The sequence below is a fragment of the Ictidomys tridecemlineatus genome, chromosome 2 (genome assembly GCF_052094955.1).
Source record: "Ictidomys tridecemlineatus isolate mIctTri1 chromosome 2, mIctTri1.hap1, whole genome shotgun sequence".
NCBI lineage: Eukaryota > Metazoa > Chordata > Mammalia > Rodentia > Sciuridae > Ictidomys > Ictidomys tridecemlineatus.
The window spans coordinates 172639275-172658391 of NC_135478.1; the positions used below are offsets into that span (position 1 = coordinate 172639275).

The following is a 19117-nucleotide window of genomic DNA, read 5'->3' on the forward strand; positions in this document are numbered from 1 at the left end:
TTTCCAGTGTTTTTAGGCATCGGGATACCTTGTAGGCACAGCAGGCAGCGTGTTTTCTATTCTCCGTCCCTTTATATTTGACTTGCTGTGGGAAACATTAGGAGATCTCACCTGCAGCTTTTTTTCCGTATTCCTTTGTTTCCTTCTACCGTGAAGCAAAGCAGTAATGCTGTGTATGCTGTTAATTCCAAATCCTCTAATTTTCTTACATTACTCTATCATTTCCTCACTACTGTATTTTATAGTTTTTTTTCAAAAGGGAGTTTGTTTTGCATTAGGAAAAGATTACATTTCCCTATTCCTGACATCTAATCTTATCCTTCCGTCTGAAAACTCTACAAATGTGGACAAACATGAATAGGTAAGGATTCATAGAAGTCACAGTGGCCAGATTTTTTGGAATAGATATTCTGCCATCTGTTTGTGCTGAGTGTTACTATTGGAAAGAAGTGCTCTGATTGTGGATCAAGAAATTCAGAATTTGTATTGAAATTGTATCACTTCCCTATTTGAACAAACACCATATTTAAAGTGAATGCTTTATTTGAAGACAGATATCAGTGTACTGTGTGTCATTAGACATTTTGTTGCTTTTTATAGGGCTGGTATTATGAGATTCAAGATGAATTAGGGTTGGAGTTGGAGTTGGAGTTCAGTGAGTGCTTGCCTACTACATATGAGGCATTGGGTTCAAACCTCAAAACCACATAAAAAATAAATAAATAAGATAAAAGTACTATGTTCATGTACAACTAAAAATATTTTTTAAAAGATTAATTATAATATAATGAAAGATATAATTATTACCATTAACACTCCTCAAATGCAAATAGGGTAGTGTCCCATAAAGTCGCCTTCACTACCACATTGTGTTGCCAAGATAAAAAGAAACATGATTCCTGTATCTCCACAAGATGATGCAGCTCAAATAATCTGGACAGGAAATTTATTTGGTAAAGAACATTTGAACAACCCTCCCCCCCCATACACATCTACCTATATAAATAAGTTTAATTGTTGGATTGGGATATTATTGTCATTAAATTTTAATGGGCAGCAACAATGCCTTCGATTAATACCAAATAGGGAATCGGAAATCTCATTGTTACAGTTACACAGTAAATAACCTCCTTGGCTCATGTCATGGGAAAAGCACTTCCCTGTCTTCTCTCTCAACTCAGATTACCTTTGACATCTTGTGATTTGTCTGTGATAGACATTGCTGAAACTACAGATTATCTCCTCCTTGAACAATTATTTAACAGGGCAGTGTGAGCTTGGTCAGGCTGTTCTTCCTATTAATGTTTTTAAAAGGATTCTGCAGCACTAACTGAAAATATAGATGATCCTTCTTTCCCTGTCCAAATGATGATGAAATTAGTATTTTATTGATTTTTCTTTTCAGGCATCCTTTTCAGAAGTGGATATGGATTGCTTCTTTGTTCTGACAGAAAGTCACAGACTTCTGTTGACCAAAAGTAAAGAATCTATGACAACCCCACATCACCACAATTTGACAATTACCCAGCTTATCTATAAAGCATGAAAGTCTCTTAGGATCCAGGAGTTTCATGGGAAAAGAAACATTGTTAACATTTAGTTGCATGTTAACATTGTCATGAGGCTGCTTATGCCCACTGTTATGAAAGATGCTTCAAATAGCATCATCATAGATTTTGCTAATTTTATCTGCAAATTTTAGTTAGCAGCCCTAGGTTCGTGCTCAGTCTGATTCATTTCACTAGTCTAAGTGGCATTTTAATTTAACAATACTCTGTGGCGGCGTATTAAGTAGAAAATGAAATTAGGCCATGTTCCTAAGTAGGATTCAGTTCATCTAAAATAAGAAACTAAAGTAAATTTTAAATTTTAGTTTTCCAAAACCCTTACAGTATTGAGGTTAGATATTTGGCTGTTCCCACAGACTTAAACTGTAGGATTTTCTTGTATATATTCCAATCAATCAAATTTTAAAAGACTGCTTTACTAGAAATGATATCCATTATGTGAAATCACCTCAGAATTCCCAGTTGACAAATGTGTTGCTGACTGATTGTATTAGGATTGTTTAAATCAATTGTAATGAATTATATTCTTGAAATGTAAGTCTATGATTCTAAGCACTTCAAAAATCACCTCAGGGTTTAGATAGAGCACAGTATGCATGTACTTTTGCTGGTAGCATATATCCTAAATTGTAACTTATTAATAATTAGTAAATTATTTTTTAATGGCTGACTCTGTCTGAAGCCATCCAATTTGTGGATATTGTGACTTGCCACTGTACCTCTCAGAGCCTAGTATAGTGCCTATCAATAAATTTGTATTGTTTATCACAAAAAAAATGGATCACATAGAAGAGAATGGTGGTAACCAGAAATTCAGAGACTGATGGGAGAAGGTATAGGGAAAGGTTGATGAACAGGCACTAAGTAATGGTTAGTTAGCTGAAAGAAATTCTAGTGTTTTATGACATATTAGGGTGACTGTAGATAATGATAATATATCATTTATTTTTTTAAATATAGAAGACAGAACTTTTAATTTTTGTACCCAAAAGAAATGATAAATGTTTTAGAAGAGAGTTTACTATAATTTAAACAGAATTCAGTGTATGCATATATCAGAATATCACATGCTTTCCCATTAATATGTATAGTTTCATATATCAGGTAAAAAAAAATAAAAGTATTCCCTGAATGCAAAAATAGGTCTCACAACTTTTATAAGAGAGATGTTAAGTAATGCCATAGTAATTAATTGCAAATTTCACTTAAACTACTATATACTAGAACAATTTGAACCACAAAACAACAGGATACCCTATGAGAAGCCAATCATCTAGGGGGTCATAAAAAGAAAGCAGCAATCACAATCACCAGCAAAAGCCAGACAAAACAAGGCTGTTTTCCTCAGCTGTTCTCTTAAACCTTAAAAATCCTTCTTTTGATATAGCAAAGTGGAGAATTAAAGTTTTTGTTTTCTTTCCTTGTCCCATATCCACGTCTTCATCTTGAGTCCCTGGAAAATGGTGGCCAAACTCCTAACTCTGTCATTTTTTATCATCTTCGCTGGAGTCAATAATTAAAATACAGATGCAATCCCCTGTGGAAGAGCATGTGATGAGCTATTTAGCACCCAGTCCTTGTATCCCTCTGACCTTTCCAGTTGTAGTTGCTTAACCACTTAATTGCCTGTAGACTAGACTGACCTCCCTATAGAGGAAAATGGTACAGTCTTAAAAGGAGGAGGGCCATGGATGTCCAGTCTCCTAAGTGCACCTGACGTCTCCCCTGTGCTTTCCTACTTGTGAGCCTCTAGGCTGTGATTCACCTACCACTTCATCTGTAAACAGAACTTTGCAACCTGAAGCCAAAATGCCATACCTGATCCCTGAAAGGCAGCAGCATGAGTGGAGTCCTGTGCAGAAGTACATGTTTATGGTCTTGGGGCTTTGGGAGGGGGCGGTCTCCTGCTGCAATGCTTTTATGCCTTATACTCCAATGACCATTTGCCTTGGTAGTTCTGAGATTCTGTTAGGATAATCTAGAATGGTGCATTCCCAGAATCAATCAAGTCCACTTCTGCAGCCCCATGATGCCCAAATGATGATCTTTTCACAGAAGACTCAGATATCAGCTCTCCATGTAGCTGTCAGCTGAAGAAGAGGTATCAACTAGGGAGAATTTCACCAGTCCTGTTCTCTCCAGAGGCCAGTGCCTTTCCCTCAGAGACACTAAATTCACGTGTGGCCTGAGGTCTAAATTAGTGATTTCCTCACCCTGTGCTCTTGAAGCTTTATTACTACATCTTTTTTTCATGAGGATCCTAAATTCTAGACCCCCAGGGTTTCTTAGTGCAGAAGGCATAAGAATTAGCATAAATTAGCCTCAAGCTCCAGAAACTAGAGCCTGATGCTCACTATTGGGAAAGCATAACAAATTGTGTATCCTTATAAATATGGTTATTCCCCTTTTGAACCACACTGATTTTTTTTTTCAATGTTTTACCTTCTGGGTCTCTGTATAATGAAACCCTCATCTGAGAATCTATAATTTCATTAATACTTGATATTTTTCTCTGAGTTGTTGTCAATTTTGTATACCATTAGTCTCATTGACTTATTTTTTCATTTTTTATTTAGTTTTATTTTTAATAAGAGAACATGTACATTATGTAGCAACAAAAAGTTAAAGAAATCTCATTCTCTCTCCTCTTTCTCCTACTCTACTATTCATACCATTTCTTTAGTTGGAATGGCACATTTAACATCTAATTTTCTTACTTGTGTTCCTTTTTTAAAAAAAAAAAGCTGCATGAATGTTTTTGTTTTATAATATATCCCACTAATAACTCTAAATCAGATTAAAGAGATTTTAGTCATAAATTTCACAGCTTTATAGTACAACACTATGCAAGCACATCATGTTTGTGTAACCAATCATCTCTAGTTGGGAATTTAGGTTGTTTCCATGATTTACTATAAAATAATGCTGTAATAAATAACCTCATGCACTTGCTTTTTTGTATCATTGAAAAATGAACTTTAGAGAAATTTCTCAGATAAAAGATCGCTGAATCAACAGACATTGCCCAACTTCCCTCAATGGAAGTTGTATCACATTGTCCATTCACCAGCAATGAATGAGGGACCCTGTCTCTCCACAAACTTGTCAAAGACTGTGTTGTCATGTTTTGGAATTTTGGTGAATCTCATAGATGCAGAATGGTGTCCTGATGTGTTGTTAATTTGCATTATCTGATGGTGAGGGAGATTGAGCCTCTTTTCATGTTTAAGGGTCATTAGAGTATGCTTTGTGTGAGCTGTCTGTTCTTGGCTGTGATATGATAATATATGAACTCCTTGCTCTTAACTTCCTCCTCAAAGCATGGCCTTAGAACCGAGAATTTCTCTTCCTCAGTATATTCTACTCTTTCCCTGTCTTTCTGTCTGGAGCAGGCCGTAAAGAAATTCCCTGACTTCCCTTTTCTGATAGTAGATACTAAGAACCCCATTTCAAAAAGGGTCCTGTCCCATACTTGCAAGGAATGCTGCACAGAGAGGCCAAGAAGAATCTGTTGAGATAGACCTTGTTGGATCTCCCCATTCAGTCTGTTAGCATCAGGTCATACCCATCCTGTCCAGTCACATTTCAACACTGTTGTCCGTGTTTCAGTTATGGCTCTGCAATGCAGGCTCCATAAAAGTCCAAAAGGGCAGTGTTCAGAGAGCTCTTGGATAGGTGAGTACAATCGATTCCTGGAGGCCAATATGCCTGGAGCTTCCATGCCCCTTCCCTCCTGCCTCACCCTCCTGCAGCTGTTCATCTGTATCTTTTGTAATATCCTTATAATAAACCAGTAAATGTAAGTTAGTATTTCCCTGGGTTCTGTGAGCTGCTCTAGCAAATTAGCTGAGGAGAGGGTAGTGGAAAGCCCAATTTGTAGCCAGGAGGTCAGAAGTTCAGGTAAAATAACCTGGGGCTTCAGGAATGGCATCTGAACAGGATGAAGGTGGCAATCTTGGGGACTGAGACTTCCACCTGTGAGGTCAGACACTTTCTCCAGGCAGTGTCAGAAGAGATATGAATTAGAGGACATGAAGCTAGTATCTGCTGCTACAGAGCTGCTTGCTTGGTGCATAGCATAGGGAAAACCCACACACATCTGTGTCAGAAGTGGTCTGTGCTATGGAATATAGTAGGAGAAATTGAGTTTGAGGTGTGCTTTTATCTCTATAATATCAGACTGAATTTTGCACGTTTCTTTACTAGGCTTTTAGTCTTTTTTCCCATTAAATTTTAAAAAGTTCTTTAATACAGAAAGTAACCCTTTATTAATGATAAATACCTGTATAAATATTTGATAATATGTATTCAAATATTTTCTCCCAGCTTATCATTTACCTCTTAATAGTATTATTATATCAAGGTATTTATGTAGTCAAAATTGTCAAGTTTGTTTTTTAATAGGAAAGTCTTTCCTTCTACTCAGGTTAAAAACGTATTTATCCCTAGTACTCATGTTGTTTTAATTCTTTTTATGGCAAATTGACTAAAAACCTGTCTTTTTAAGCTTTCTAACTTCACTGGGACCAGTTTTCATAATTTTGTTTTCTAAAAAATTATCCATTATCCACTGCATTTAGGTTTTAAATTTCTTTAGCATAAGTTTGTCCACATTATTGTTATTATTATTGTGATTATCTCCCTTGTAGCACTTCTGCTTTGCTCTCTAGGACTTATCTCTTTTTAATCTTCAGTTAGCTAGTGTTTGTTTTGCTGATTCTAAAAAAAAAATCAGAATTTTTATTACTTTTTTTTCTATTTTCAATCATATTAGTCTTTACTTTTATATTTTGTATTCTGTATGTGTGTGTGCTCACGCGCGCACTCGCACGCACTTTCATATTTCATGAGGGCTCCTTTATTGTCCTTTTTATAATTTTTTAAATTAACAGAATTTATGCTGTACAACATGATGTTCTGAAGTACAAATATGTATTGTGGAATGGTTAAATCTAGCCAATTAGCAAATTCATTACCCACACAACTGTCATTTTTGTGGTGAGATCATGTAATAGCCACTCTCTTTACAGTTAGGAGGAGTAAATATCAAGAGATCTATTGTATATGAAGATGACTAGTTAGTGATGATATACTGTATTCATTGTGTGGATTTTAAAATTAGGAATTTACATACATTATTTCTATTTTTTCATATGCATGTTATAAAATTTCCTCTGATCACTGTTATTGTATCCTACAAATTTTGCTCTTTAATATTTTCATTTTCATTGAAATCTGTAATTTTAGTGTGCCTTTCCTGTTTAAGGGTTATTTATAGTCTCTAATTTCTAAGTAAAAGTTTCTTTGATTCATATTTTGATATTAATGTGTATTTTTATTTCATTGTATTCAGAGACTATTGTTTGTATTATTTCTGCTTTGAGGAACATAAGACTTATTATAATCCAATGTATAGTTTTTAAGAATGTTACATATCTCTGTTACTGGAGTACAAAACTAGTGAGAAAGAGAGATGGGGAAAAAGAAGGGTCTAAGAGCCAGAAGATCTGCCTAATTAATTATAAGGTTTAGTTCTTCTATATCTGTAATTTTGTCAATTCAATATGTCTTATACTGAGAGCAAAGTGCTAGTTATTCATGTATTTCTTGTTGCTACCCTTGTAGTTAGTGTTTTATGGGGTGGATTGTGGTTTGGGGTACATAATTATCAATATCTTATGTTTTCCTTATGAACTGTGACCTGTTATAATGTGGGCTTCATTGTTATACTTAATGCTTTGGATTTGAATTCTTCAATCTAATAGTGAGATGGTAACTCCTGGATTTTAATTTTTTCTATTTGTCTGGCATATCTTTGACCAACCCTTTCTTTATTAGCCTCCTCTCTAAATTCCTTTATTTAACTATGTATCTTTTTTTATAGCATGGAGTCGCATTTTTCTATATGAGTTAATTAAAAACTCTGAACAAGAGAGCTAAATTTCATGCATTTCTGGTTTATTTTAATTTTCAAATTTTATATTTATTGACCATTTTGTATTATATTGACTGTTTCTATATTTTCTTGCTTCTTTCTATTGGTATTTAGAGTGATTTGTATTCTAATATTTGCCTTTACATTAGGTATCTTCTATAAGACCCCTCACTCAGTTTTCAGGTGTAAATGATATTCTGTAGTTCCCACCTGTTCCCTTAATCATCCATCAGTCAGGCCATTGGTCATTCTACTTTCATTTTTCTCTTCCCTTTATTAATTGCATTATGTCTGTATTTTCAAAACCTATTGCTTTACATATTATTTCCTACCATCATTCTTACCTTTGTTCTTAACTTAGATCTATAATTAAATGTGTTGAATGATTGTATTAGTCCTTTCCTCAAGTCATCTCTTGATTGAAGTAGTTTGGTTTATTTAAGAAGAGAATATTAGTACAGTAAACTGCTTGTCCAGTGTGAGAGACAGAGAAAGAGGGAGGAAGAGGGAGATTGTGTTTTAATACTTGAAGAACAGCTTGGCTGGATATAAAATACTTGACTCGCATTTTTGTCTTTAAGATTTATTTAAAATCTATTTCACTGCTGTCTAAATAAATGTGTACTGTTTCTAAGATCTGGTGTCAAGTTGACTTTTTCCATTTTAGTAAAATTATTCTTTAGTCACTTTTTTGCCTATCATTTTAAGTCTAATGCTTTTTGTATTTTGGAATTGGCTATTCTAAGACACTTATCCGGGTACATGGAGAATCTTTTCAATATGTAGATGTAGTTTTTCTCCTTCTGTAAATTTTTCTTGAATCACAGTTTCAAGAATTAGTTCTGTTTTTGTTTTTTTCCTTCTTTGTCTTGTATTCCAATTATGCACTGGATTCTCTTTGCCTGTCCTCTATATTAATGACTTCTCTCTGACACATTTAAAGTTTTTGCACACTTCATTTGTGTTTTCTTGACTATTCCCGTGTCTTTTCTCAGGGGTTCTTACTGTTTTCATCTGAATCTTTTCTCTCTTGTGTATTTTCTAATTTAGTTATTTCACACATTTAAAAAAAATTTATTTCACCATTTTGGTCTACTCTCCTTTTCTGTCCTTTATCTGTATCAGTTCAGAACTTTTAATATCTAATTCAATGTATTATTTTATATTTATGAATACTTGTTTCAGGATATCTATAGGTTTCATTATAATTTTCTTATTTGTGTTTTGATTTTGTCTTAGCTTGAAGGAAGATAGCAGATTTTCATTATTGGTATTGTTTCATCTCTCATTTTCTGATTTCTTCTTAAAGTAACTTTGTATGACTATCGTCTGCTATTTTCTGTTCATTTTGAAATGTCTTTTGTTCCTATACCAGCAGTGAAAGTTTCATGTAAGTAAAAGTAAAGGAACTCGGTGACTACTACATTTTTTTAAGAAATTCATAAACAGACTGTTCTGATGTTTTGGTGAGATGTCAATTCCTTAGAAGATGATATCATTTTTATCCAGGTAGAGTAGTTGGTATGTTTTATAACCTTACAATTATTTTTTTTTAATTTCTGTAGATACCGACTTTGCCTTTATAACCAAGGCTGCAAGAGCCATCTTCTCCATTGACCTCACTGTCCCTCTTCTGCAACAGGGCCTTCTTCCTGAGAACTCTGTCTCTCATTCTGCTCAACTTCCAAACTCCTTCTTGTAATCCCCTGATAATGTTCTGGGTCTACCATCAGTATTTTCCTGATCAGGATGGTAATTTATCTTTCTGAGGGTGGTTTTGTCTATTTTCCCACCTCACTTCACCCACAGGCTCCTGGCCCCCTCTCTTTTTCGTCACTCTCCATTCTGCCACCAGGAGGCTTTGTTAGATTGGGAATATTTATGTTCCTCATGTACACATATCTCTTAAAGCTCACAGTATTTTATTTCTCCTGATTACGTTGTAGGTGTAGGTCCTGGGTGGCTTTATTTCACTCATTAAATATTTACAATTTTGAAAGGGTAAGTACAGAGGTCAACATTAGATCGCAGCCTTTGCCCTATAGAAGCACAGAATGTTTCAGTAAGCATTTTTAAGTGAATGATGATGACAAATAGACAGAGAGCTGTATGTATTAATACACTTAAAAGAGAGAAGAGCAAACTGGAAATATATAATTCAAAGTCCTTGCTTAGCATATAGTTGATTCCCAAATCTTTCTTTACAGCTAGACCTCTCCAGAAATCTAGAAATAGACAATTACTCCCTGGGTTCATCATTCTTTGGCCTGCTAATGCAGCTTGCACACTTAGACCAAATGTGACCCTTACAAAATCTTTACCATAAAATGCCCTTTCTTGTGCCAAGCTACCCTGCTGCCACTTCTTGTCACCATTTCAGATTCATCTGTCATATTTATGTTAGCATTGCAAAAGTTCACTTCTATTGAAATCAGAAAGTTAGCATTTATATAAATTATTAACTAATCTACAAATCTCATTTGAATTTTTGAAAATTTCTCCTTTTTCTGGTCCAGGATCCAATCCATTATCCCAACTACATTTAGTCCTTATGTCTCCGTAGTTCTCCACTCTGACATTTCTTCAGTCTGTCTTTCTCTTGAATGACTTTGACACCTCACAAGAGTACCAGTCTTTTGTTTTAGATTGTCAGATGAAGAAAAGGAAGTTATTTATTTTTGGCAAGAACACTACAGAAGTAGAATTGTATTCTTTTCATCATATGATATCAGAATTATTGATATATTTTCTTACTAATGTTAACCATGGATCATCTATTATTGTAGATATTATTTTTGAAGCATTAGATCATTTAGAAGAGTAAGGAGTAACTATTTTGATGCCATCAAAGTATGTTTTTTCCTTATCTTAAAAGCTATTTTTCTTACAATAAAGATATTTGTGGTACCTCTCATCCATAGCTCTTTGTGTAACTGGGTGACTCTACATCTAACAGAGGAACTTAGTCCCTGGGCCTGGCCTGAGTGAACTCTTGCCCTGGGGGCAGCCAGCATATTGACTGATCAGATTAAATAATTTGGATCTATTTTGAAGAAAATAACTAGATCAATAAATTCTGTGAGAAGATGGGATATAGAATTGGAAAACAGAGACCAAAGTAATGATAGTAGTGATTAAGACAGAAAGTAACAGAGCAAGGTAGGTAGTAGCCATTTGAAGACATGCAAGATAAACAAGCAGAGATAGCCAATCAGTAGATGCAAAGGCATAAGATTCACAGTAGGTAGGAATTTAGTGAGAAAGTCAAAGATATACAGAGAACATAGTGAAAAAGACAGACAAAAGAATCTTTCCCAGCTACCTTGCGATATCAAGTTCTAGGCTTCCTATACTGTCCAGTATTTAAGTGTCATTTTCATAAGGAATACTATTTGTATTTCTAAAAATTTCCCATTTATGCCTGAAAACTGCTTTTCTGTAATGAAAATGAACCCAACTAAAAATGAAATAGAAGTAAAATTTAGTTAATAAAAAATAGAGCATGGTAGCTGTGGCCAAATCCTTGCAGAACTGAATGCCCATTTAATCTTTTGATTCTATTCCCATTTTACAAAGCTGATATGACTGACTACAGATTAATCTAGACATTTACACAGACTTCTGCAGGGTAGATAAATCTAATCACTGAGTTTGCTACATGGTTCCATGGCCTGAAGAAAATCCCAATTAAAACAGTCCTTAATGCAGCATTAACCTTGCTGATCTCAAGTGTTTATTTTTCCCTGTTGTGCAGTGTATGTTATTCTTTTATCAGTGTGACCTTAATCATCTGCAGATTTGTGAGGTATTGTCGAATACAGTATTCTAAATAACCCAGGACCCAAGAGCTCCAAGCTACATGCTCCCCTGATTGGGTAAATAGTACAATAATGGAAGTTCATTGTCTCATTTGTTAGCTTAATTTAAAGAAGCAGTAGTGGGTTTTTGAAGCTAGTTCAATTTTTTAAAAAACATATTTTTCACAGTGATAGCTAATTCTTAACTTTTCATCATGTTGAAGATGATGAATTCTTAACATTTCTTTTTGTTAAGTATAATCTTAAAAAGTTTATCATATTACATTTTTATGAGCAAAGAAAGACATGCCAATGTTGTAAGTTTTTATTAGCATTCTAGATATTTCTTTAAAATTAATGAAAAAAAATCTCAATCAATGGGTATCAAGTCACCCTTACATAGGAGTGAAAAGTTCTAATGTGCTATTGTATAGTAGGGGGACTATGTGACATTTATGTACTGTACATTTTTTAAAATTAGAAGAATTTTGAAAGGTTTTATTATAAGAAATATTTGTGGAGATGTGGCACATAGTATGCATGTACTGAAACATCACATAGTAATCCATTAATATGTATAGTTTTATGATCAGTTAAATGAATTTTAAGTTTCTTCCTTGCTTATTACAGATAAAAGGAAAATATATTAAGGGAACACACACAAACACATATATGCACATACACCAACACATATACATACACATTCATATGTACGTGCACACAGCTTTTTGAACATGAGTTGTCAAAATATTTGTCTGTTATAAATATTTTGATACTTCCTCCTATCAATCCTTGAAAATATTTAAATTGAAACAAACAACAGCTGTTTATAATATAAAATTAGAGATATAGTGTATCATTGTGTCTTAGAGTGTGAATCAAAAACCACTAAAAGCAGACACAGTGGCACACATGTATAGTCCCAGTGGCTTGAGAAACTAAGACAGGAGAATCTCAGGTTCAAAGTCAGCCTCAGCAAAAGCAAGGCACTAAGCAAGTCAATGAGTCCCTGTCTCTAAATAAAATACAAAATAGTGCTGGAGATGTGGCTTAGCAATTAAGTACTCCTGAGTTCAATCCCCAGTACCAATTAAACAAAAAGTTGGTCTTAAAGTACAAGTGTTTGTAATATATAATTTTATTTTAATGTGAAGTTAATAATTTACTTTGGAAATAGGAAGAAAACAGGCAGACAAAACATGTTGGTATCTTATGAAAAGCAAAACAGACTCCCCTAAATTCTGCTGAAGACTTCATGATAGCAATTGAGAAAGTATATAGTAAGTACCTTTGGCATTGTAAATCTGGCAAAAATCATCAAAAAGTTCTATACTTCTGCTATAATTTGCTTAAAACTAGTAATTTACTCAAAAAAATGAGAGCCAAAAATAGAGGAATAAATGAAGAAATAATTGATATCATAATAGATAATTTTTTAATATTTTTTTTAGTTTTAAGTGGACACAATATCTTTATTTTTATTTTTATGTGGTGTTGAGGATTGAACCCAGCACCCTGCGCATGCCAGGCGAGCACACTAATGCTTGAGCCACAGCCCCAGCCCATAAAAGATAATTTTAAAAATTGATCATGAAATTCTTAATGACAGCTGACATTAGGAAACAGTACTATGGGATGGAGATGTGGCTCAGTGGTAGAGTTTGCCTAGCATACACAAAGGCCCTAGGTTTGATTCCTAGTACCACAAAGAAAAGAGAAAAAAAAGTACTATATCCATAAGTTAACAACACTAGACTTTTATTCTTTATGCTATTTAACATTATTTTCATATGATATTGTATTTATGAGATAACATTAAACTTGTTATAAAAGTTTGTATCCATGTGTTGAGCCCTATACATAACAAATACCCATAATATCAATTGCTATCTTTTATATGTTCTTGCATTTTAGCTACTTAGAAAAGGCCTTCAGTAGGTATAGTCAAATTTATTATTTTTATTAGCCAAATATTCATAGTTTAGGGGATTTGGTGAAAAGCAATTAGATGGTTATTCTCCTTAATATGAATTATTTTTATAATGTGTTAAATAGACTATCTGAATTGCTAGAGTCAGAGTACAGAGAATTCGAATCCTGAGTATTTAGGATAAAATGATGTAGGACATGGAAAGTTCATCAGTAACCAAACCATTGTCAGTACTCAGTTAAAGTTTTGTTCCCATGATCATTCTGAAAGACAGACTTCTTTAGGTACTCTAAATTGGTGTTACAGGTTTTTTAAGGTATACCTTTTAATGAATCACATGGTTAGCTGTAGAAATACTTCACATGCTCATTTATAAGGTTCTTGTCCAACTCTGCCTGGAATGTTACAGAACAGAAAGCAGTTGCACCATGTGAACTTACTAAAAATCACATAATATTCTGGATTCTAAAACCTATATGTCCCTAAAAGTTTTGGATGAGTAATTCTGAATCTGAATTCAAAAATTAATGTTACAGAGAAAAAAATCATTTGTACACACACTCAGTGAGACTATAAATTGGTACTCTTGTGAGTGGGAAGTTGGCAGTCTGGCGACGCATATCAAAAGCCATGAAAAGATATATATATGCTCTTTAATCCAAAATTCTACCTCTTGGAGTTTGTCACTACTAAATCATTAGGAAAATAATAAGAGGTTTAGGTTTTAGTGTGTTTCTGACATAGATGATACACACAGACAAAAACTAGAAAGTCCCAAATGGTCAATACCAGAAGACTGTGGAATTACACAGACTCTAGACATATCACAGACTACTACTGCACACACAGAAGTGATATTGTGCAGCAAGCATTCATTCACATTGAAAGATGCCCTCAATGTTCTGTCAAGTAGAAATACTGGCTACAAAAATAATATCCCTTTCAAAATTATTTGCATAAAAAACTATTTGAAAGATATTCACAAAAATATGAACAGTAGTTATCTCTGGATGGCAGGATTGCATGTAATTCTAATTTCAATTGCTGTGCTTTGTCTATGGTGACATGTGTTACTACGGTAATAATAAAACTTTTAAATTTCACTTATAAATATACTACTTAATCATGTCAGTGTATCTTAGTTTTCAAATTATATATGTGTAAATTAATATCTATCAAGAAAAATATGACATTCTTCATATTTGTCAGTTAATTATACAGGCTCAGTGTATGTGAAAAACAGTATCATGAAGTAAAGCCTAGCTTTCAAACAGCACAGTTTTGCATGTAGTAGCATTTATAGTACTGTTGATATTTTCAATGTTTGTGTCTATTAAAATGAACCATGAAAAGAAGGAAATGTGAGCTATATTGTCAAGGAAAGTATATTTACAATTTTAGACTTTATTTTTAAAATATGCCCCAGAGAACATGCTGGCAGCATTCAAATCATGACCCATGTGGAGTGAACAGCAAGCTAACTGTCTCGAATAGTGGGATATCAATTGAGAATTTATAATGTCTTTGTTTCAGCCATCAGAAACAATTTGCTATGCTCAGAAATATATTTTGAAAATACAATCTTTATTCTGAAATGTGCCTTTAACAATACAAATAAATAATCTGTTTGCACTTTCAGAAAAGTGATTTGCCTTCTGTGTCGCACTGGATGGTGATAATATGATGACGTGCCATCCTACTGCTTGGCATAGAAAAAACAGCTAGACCCAGCAGTATATCTACAGAGAAGAGAGCTCTGTATTTTATCTGCCAATTTTCAAATCCATGCTTCTTATAGTCTCCACAATATGTGTCTGAAATTTGGTACTAACTCTGAATGTTTTAATCTGCTTTAGTAGACCGTTTCTGCAATTTATGAACAATTAAATTATATTACTTTTTATTAGGAAATGGTGATATCTGCACTTTATTTACTGAAAGATATAACTTTTTATTTTTCAGAGCTTCCATATGGCTGGGAAAAGATCGATGATCCCATATACGGCACTTATTATGTTGAGTAAGTCTCTAAGTGTAATATTAACTTGTTATTAATATGTTGTGAAATTGTGTTAGTATTTCATTTATTGAGCATGTGTGGCTAACAGCCCCTTTATTTCCCTTTCATCGTACTTTGAAGTATCCACAAAGATTCTACTAGCACCTCTTGCTGTTTCTTGCTTCTCCAGCTGGTTAATTTCTCATTCCTTTCCTTTGACTCATGAGTCAAAAAACACCAATTGAGAAAGTGTAGTTCACACTGTCCTCTAAATGAGTGATAATTAAAGATATCAAATTAATGCCTTTCATTTTGCAATCAAAATTTGGGGAGCTGACTGGTTGTACAAAAGAGATATTTTGTTAACCTGGGTTTCAAAGCCAATTAACTGCATCATAGTTTCCATTTGAGAGATAAAATTTGGGCTTTCTTTTTTCTCTTTTAAAACCCCATTTCAAGTCAATACTGTTCTTTCAGTAGACTGGACCTTAATGTTACTTAATAGAAGATGCATTGTAGTAATCTTACCTTATGTAATACAAACTATCTCCATCTACATATCCTTTTCTTGGAAGTAAAGAACCTATTAGGCTCTAAATTATTGATAAGGATTTTTCTTGGGAAAATCAAATAATATCCATAAATTTCAAAAGTTAATTTTAGGATTTATTTTTCCAGAATCTCCTCTTTTAAAAGAGAAAATGTTTTTATTCCTATCTATTGTGTTCCTAAAGTTATTTGAGTAGCAAAGTCTGCATCTTCCTTATGGGAAATAAACAGCCCAGGAAAGGCAGAGGTTGGAACACAAAAGACTCTTCTCACATTCTATTTCAAGATCTAACTCTGTTTTTGCTAACCATGTTCTGTGTAACAGTAATAATTTAGATGGTCAAAGGTTACAGATTATGGCTTTTTTACTAAATTGTTTTTGTAACAACAGTCAAACATTACTGAGCTTTTATTAGGTATCAAGCTTTTTTTGCATTGAAAATGTACCAAGAAGTAAGACCTATGTGCTCCCTGCCCTTGAGCCTCTGCCATCTGAGCACTTGTCTCGAATACTCTGACCCACCATTTTCATTTGGACAAGCCCCAATTTTGGCACCACAGTCCATCATTTCCAGATTCACCCTTGAGGTGAATTTGGCTCATCTGCCACAAGGAATTTTCTTATATGGTAGCTAATGTCTCATGTCACCTGGACACTCCATAGGTAAAAAAGATAAAAATGCAACAGAGATATCTCTAAACAAAGGAGAATCATTTGTAAATATCTATAAGGCCTCTCAGACCCACTAAATTGCTAATCAACTAATATATTTACATATTTTAATAACAATAGAGCTGCTGATCCTGAATAAATTCAACACTAATTTAATAAATTCTGTTGTATTAATTCACTGAATCACACTGCACTGTTCCTAAGCCTATTACATCTGAAATCCAAAACAGTTCCATGAAAGGAGAGAAAACTGAGGTTTGTGACCTACCAGGTCTCACCTTTAATACATTTTCTTGGGAGTCATTTAATTAAAACCCTTTCCTTCATCCAGATGTTGGCAAACTCCATAAAGATTCAGATAGAAAATATTGTAGGGGCCCATGTAGCCTCTTTCACAACTACTACACTCTGCCTTAGTACCTTGAAACCAACCATAGGTAACACTTACATGTATGGGTGAGGATATGTTCCAATAAAACTTTATTTACAAAAGCAGGCAACTGGCCTGATTTGTTCTGGGATCACGGTTTGCTGATCCCTGTCTTATTCCAGATTGTTTTTCCATGTCTTCAGCTTCCCTCAAGCTAATTTCCATTATGGAAACAGTATTTAACCTTTCTCCTCCATCCTGATCATCTGTCAGAGGGGTGAGACATCACACAGCAGAAACCTATATCTCCTACCTTCTTGATCTTTGAGGTATATGTTCTTCAACCAAAGACCTGCAGCTGATAGAACACTGATAGCTAATTATTAAAGTAGATGTTGGCTATAACCCTAAAAATATTTATTCTTATCCTAATTATGTTTTGAATAGTTGCTTTTTTTTGCTTATATGTATATTTACATTTCTCTACTTCATTTTCCATGTATCATAGCTATATTTAGAAAATTATTCTGGAGTCAATCATGTCTTATATAATTAGATCAGAATGACATATTTAATAATTTTAGAATTCAAGTGATTATAAGGTTATACATACAGGTTATAGTGAGTCAAAATAGTCTTCTCCCTTCTGGTTGCACCCAGCTCTACTTTCTGCCATGACTTTATCCCCAGTACAGGATTCCAAAGAGTGTTCCAATATCAGTAATAGATGTATGAGGTGTCAGTTAAGTAGATGTATTGCTAGGCCATGAAGAAAACTGGGACAAATGATAAATAATTCAAACTTTATGGTATTAAATAGAATGTTTTTTCTAGTATTCTTAGTAATATCATTTTGGAAAAATTCATCAGGGTAAATAAAATTCTTCAATTTATTCTATATAATGTGTGCATTACTTGAAGTAAGGAATATTTTCCATCACAATGAAGACAATTTGGCAAACAATTTAATTAGAATATACATACTGACATGTTTTGTTTAAATTGTGTATTCTTATCCCGATTAAACTATTTTTCACAAGCTATTTATTAAGTGGTTCTGCTTATGGAAGTTAAATGAATTCATTTGTAAACAAAGAGGTTATCACTTTCAGCCAATAGAGGGTTTTTGCTAAAGGAAAAAAGTCACCGAAGTTTCTTATTTTTTATTATAGAGAAAAATGTTGAATTTCTCCAGATAAGTTACTCTATCAACTTTTCCAATGTAGATATCAAAAACATAAAACACAAACTGCCTACCTTCAGATGTTCATTACTTTTTTTTATAATTATTTTTTAGTTGTCAATGGACACAATACCTTTATTTAATTAATTTATTTATTTTGATATGGTGCTGAGGATCAAACCCAATGCTTCATACTTTCAAGGCAAGGGCTCTGCCACTGAGCCACAATTCCAGCTCTGTTGTTCATTATTGTAATCATATTAATGGCAACATCTTAAGGAATCATATACTTAAATATCTTAAAATTAATATTTAGTTAATTTAACAAAGCAAGATTATCTTATTGTAAATTAGTTGTCAAGAAAATGTCAATTCCCTAACACTATTAATGACAATGGACAGTGGTTTCTCTGTAAAGCTATTTTTTTTTAAAGAATTTAACCTTTGTTTGTTGTTTTTTATGTGGTGCTGAGGATCGAACCCAGGGCCTCCCCAGTGCTAGGCAAGCGCTGTATCACTGAGCCATAATCCCAGTCCCAAGAGCTATTATTTTTAATATTTAGTTACATAGCCCTTTATGCAATTGGAGGTGCTGCTTACAAGATATGAAAAGCATTCCACCTTCCCTACCAATAGTAAAGTAAGCCATATGCATGGACTCCAGAGGGCGACCTTAGCAGTCAGGCACTCTTTAAACAGACCAACAATCAGGAGCAGAAGTTACAAAATGGGCTCTGTCATCAACCAGGCACGCCAGATTGAAATCAGTGTTGTGCTTCTGGCACAGCTACATGAACATACATTTTCCTGTCAGCCACAGACAGGCAGATAGGAATTCTAGCAATCAGTAGGAGAAAAGGTTTGCACAGCTAGAAACTAAAAAACCCTGGATTGAACAGCTTTTGTACACTGTAATTGACTTTACTATGTCATAATTCTGTCCCATGCAAATTCCCTCTTAAGATTTTTAAGACTATAGATTTAATATATTTGAGAGCCAGAAAAAAAAAACTGGCTCATCAACCCATCACAATAGTTGACATTATTGAGTACTTAGCATGTGCCATGAGCTGAGCTGAGTGCTCAATAATCTTTACAACATTTCTAATCTTC

General features: G+C 33.9%; 1 protein-coding gene across 13 annotated transcripts in view; it reads left to right on the top strand.

Moving 5' to 3' along the window:
- The window catches only part of Magi2 (membrane associated guanylate kinase, WW and PDZ domain containing 2), a 1272989-nt gene that overhangs the window by 944577 nt on the left and 309295 nt on the right, over positions 1 to 19117 (top strand). For all 13 annotated transcript variants that reach the window (XM_078040157.1, XM_078040158.1, XM_078040153.1 and 10 more), the window contains one exon: positions 15193 to 15250. In XM_078040157.1, coding sequence (XP_077896283.1) covers positions 15193 to 15250 — 58 coding nt within the window. The remainder of the gene's footprint in view (positions 1 to 15192; positions 15251 to 19117) is intronic.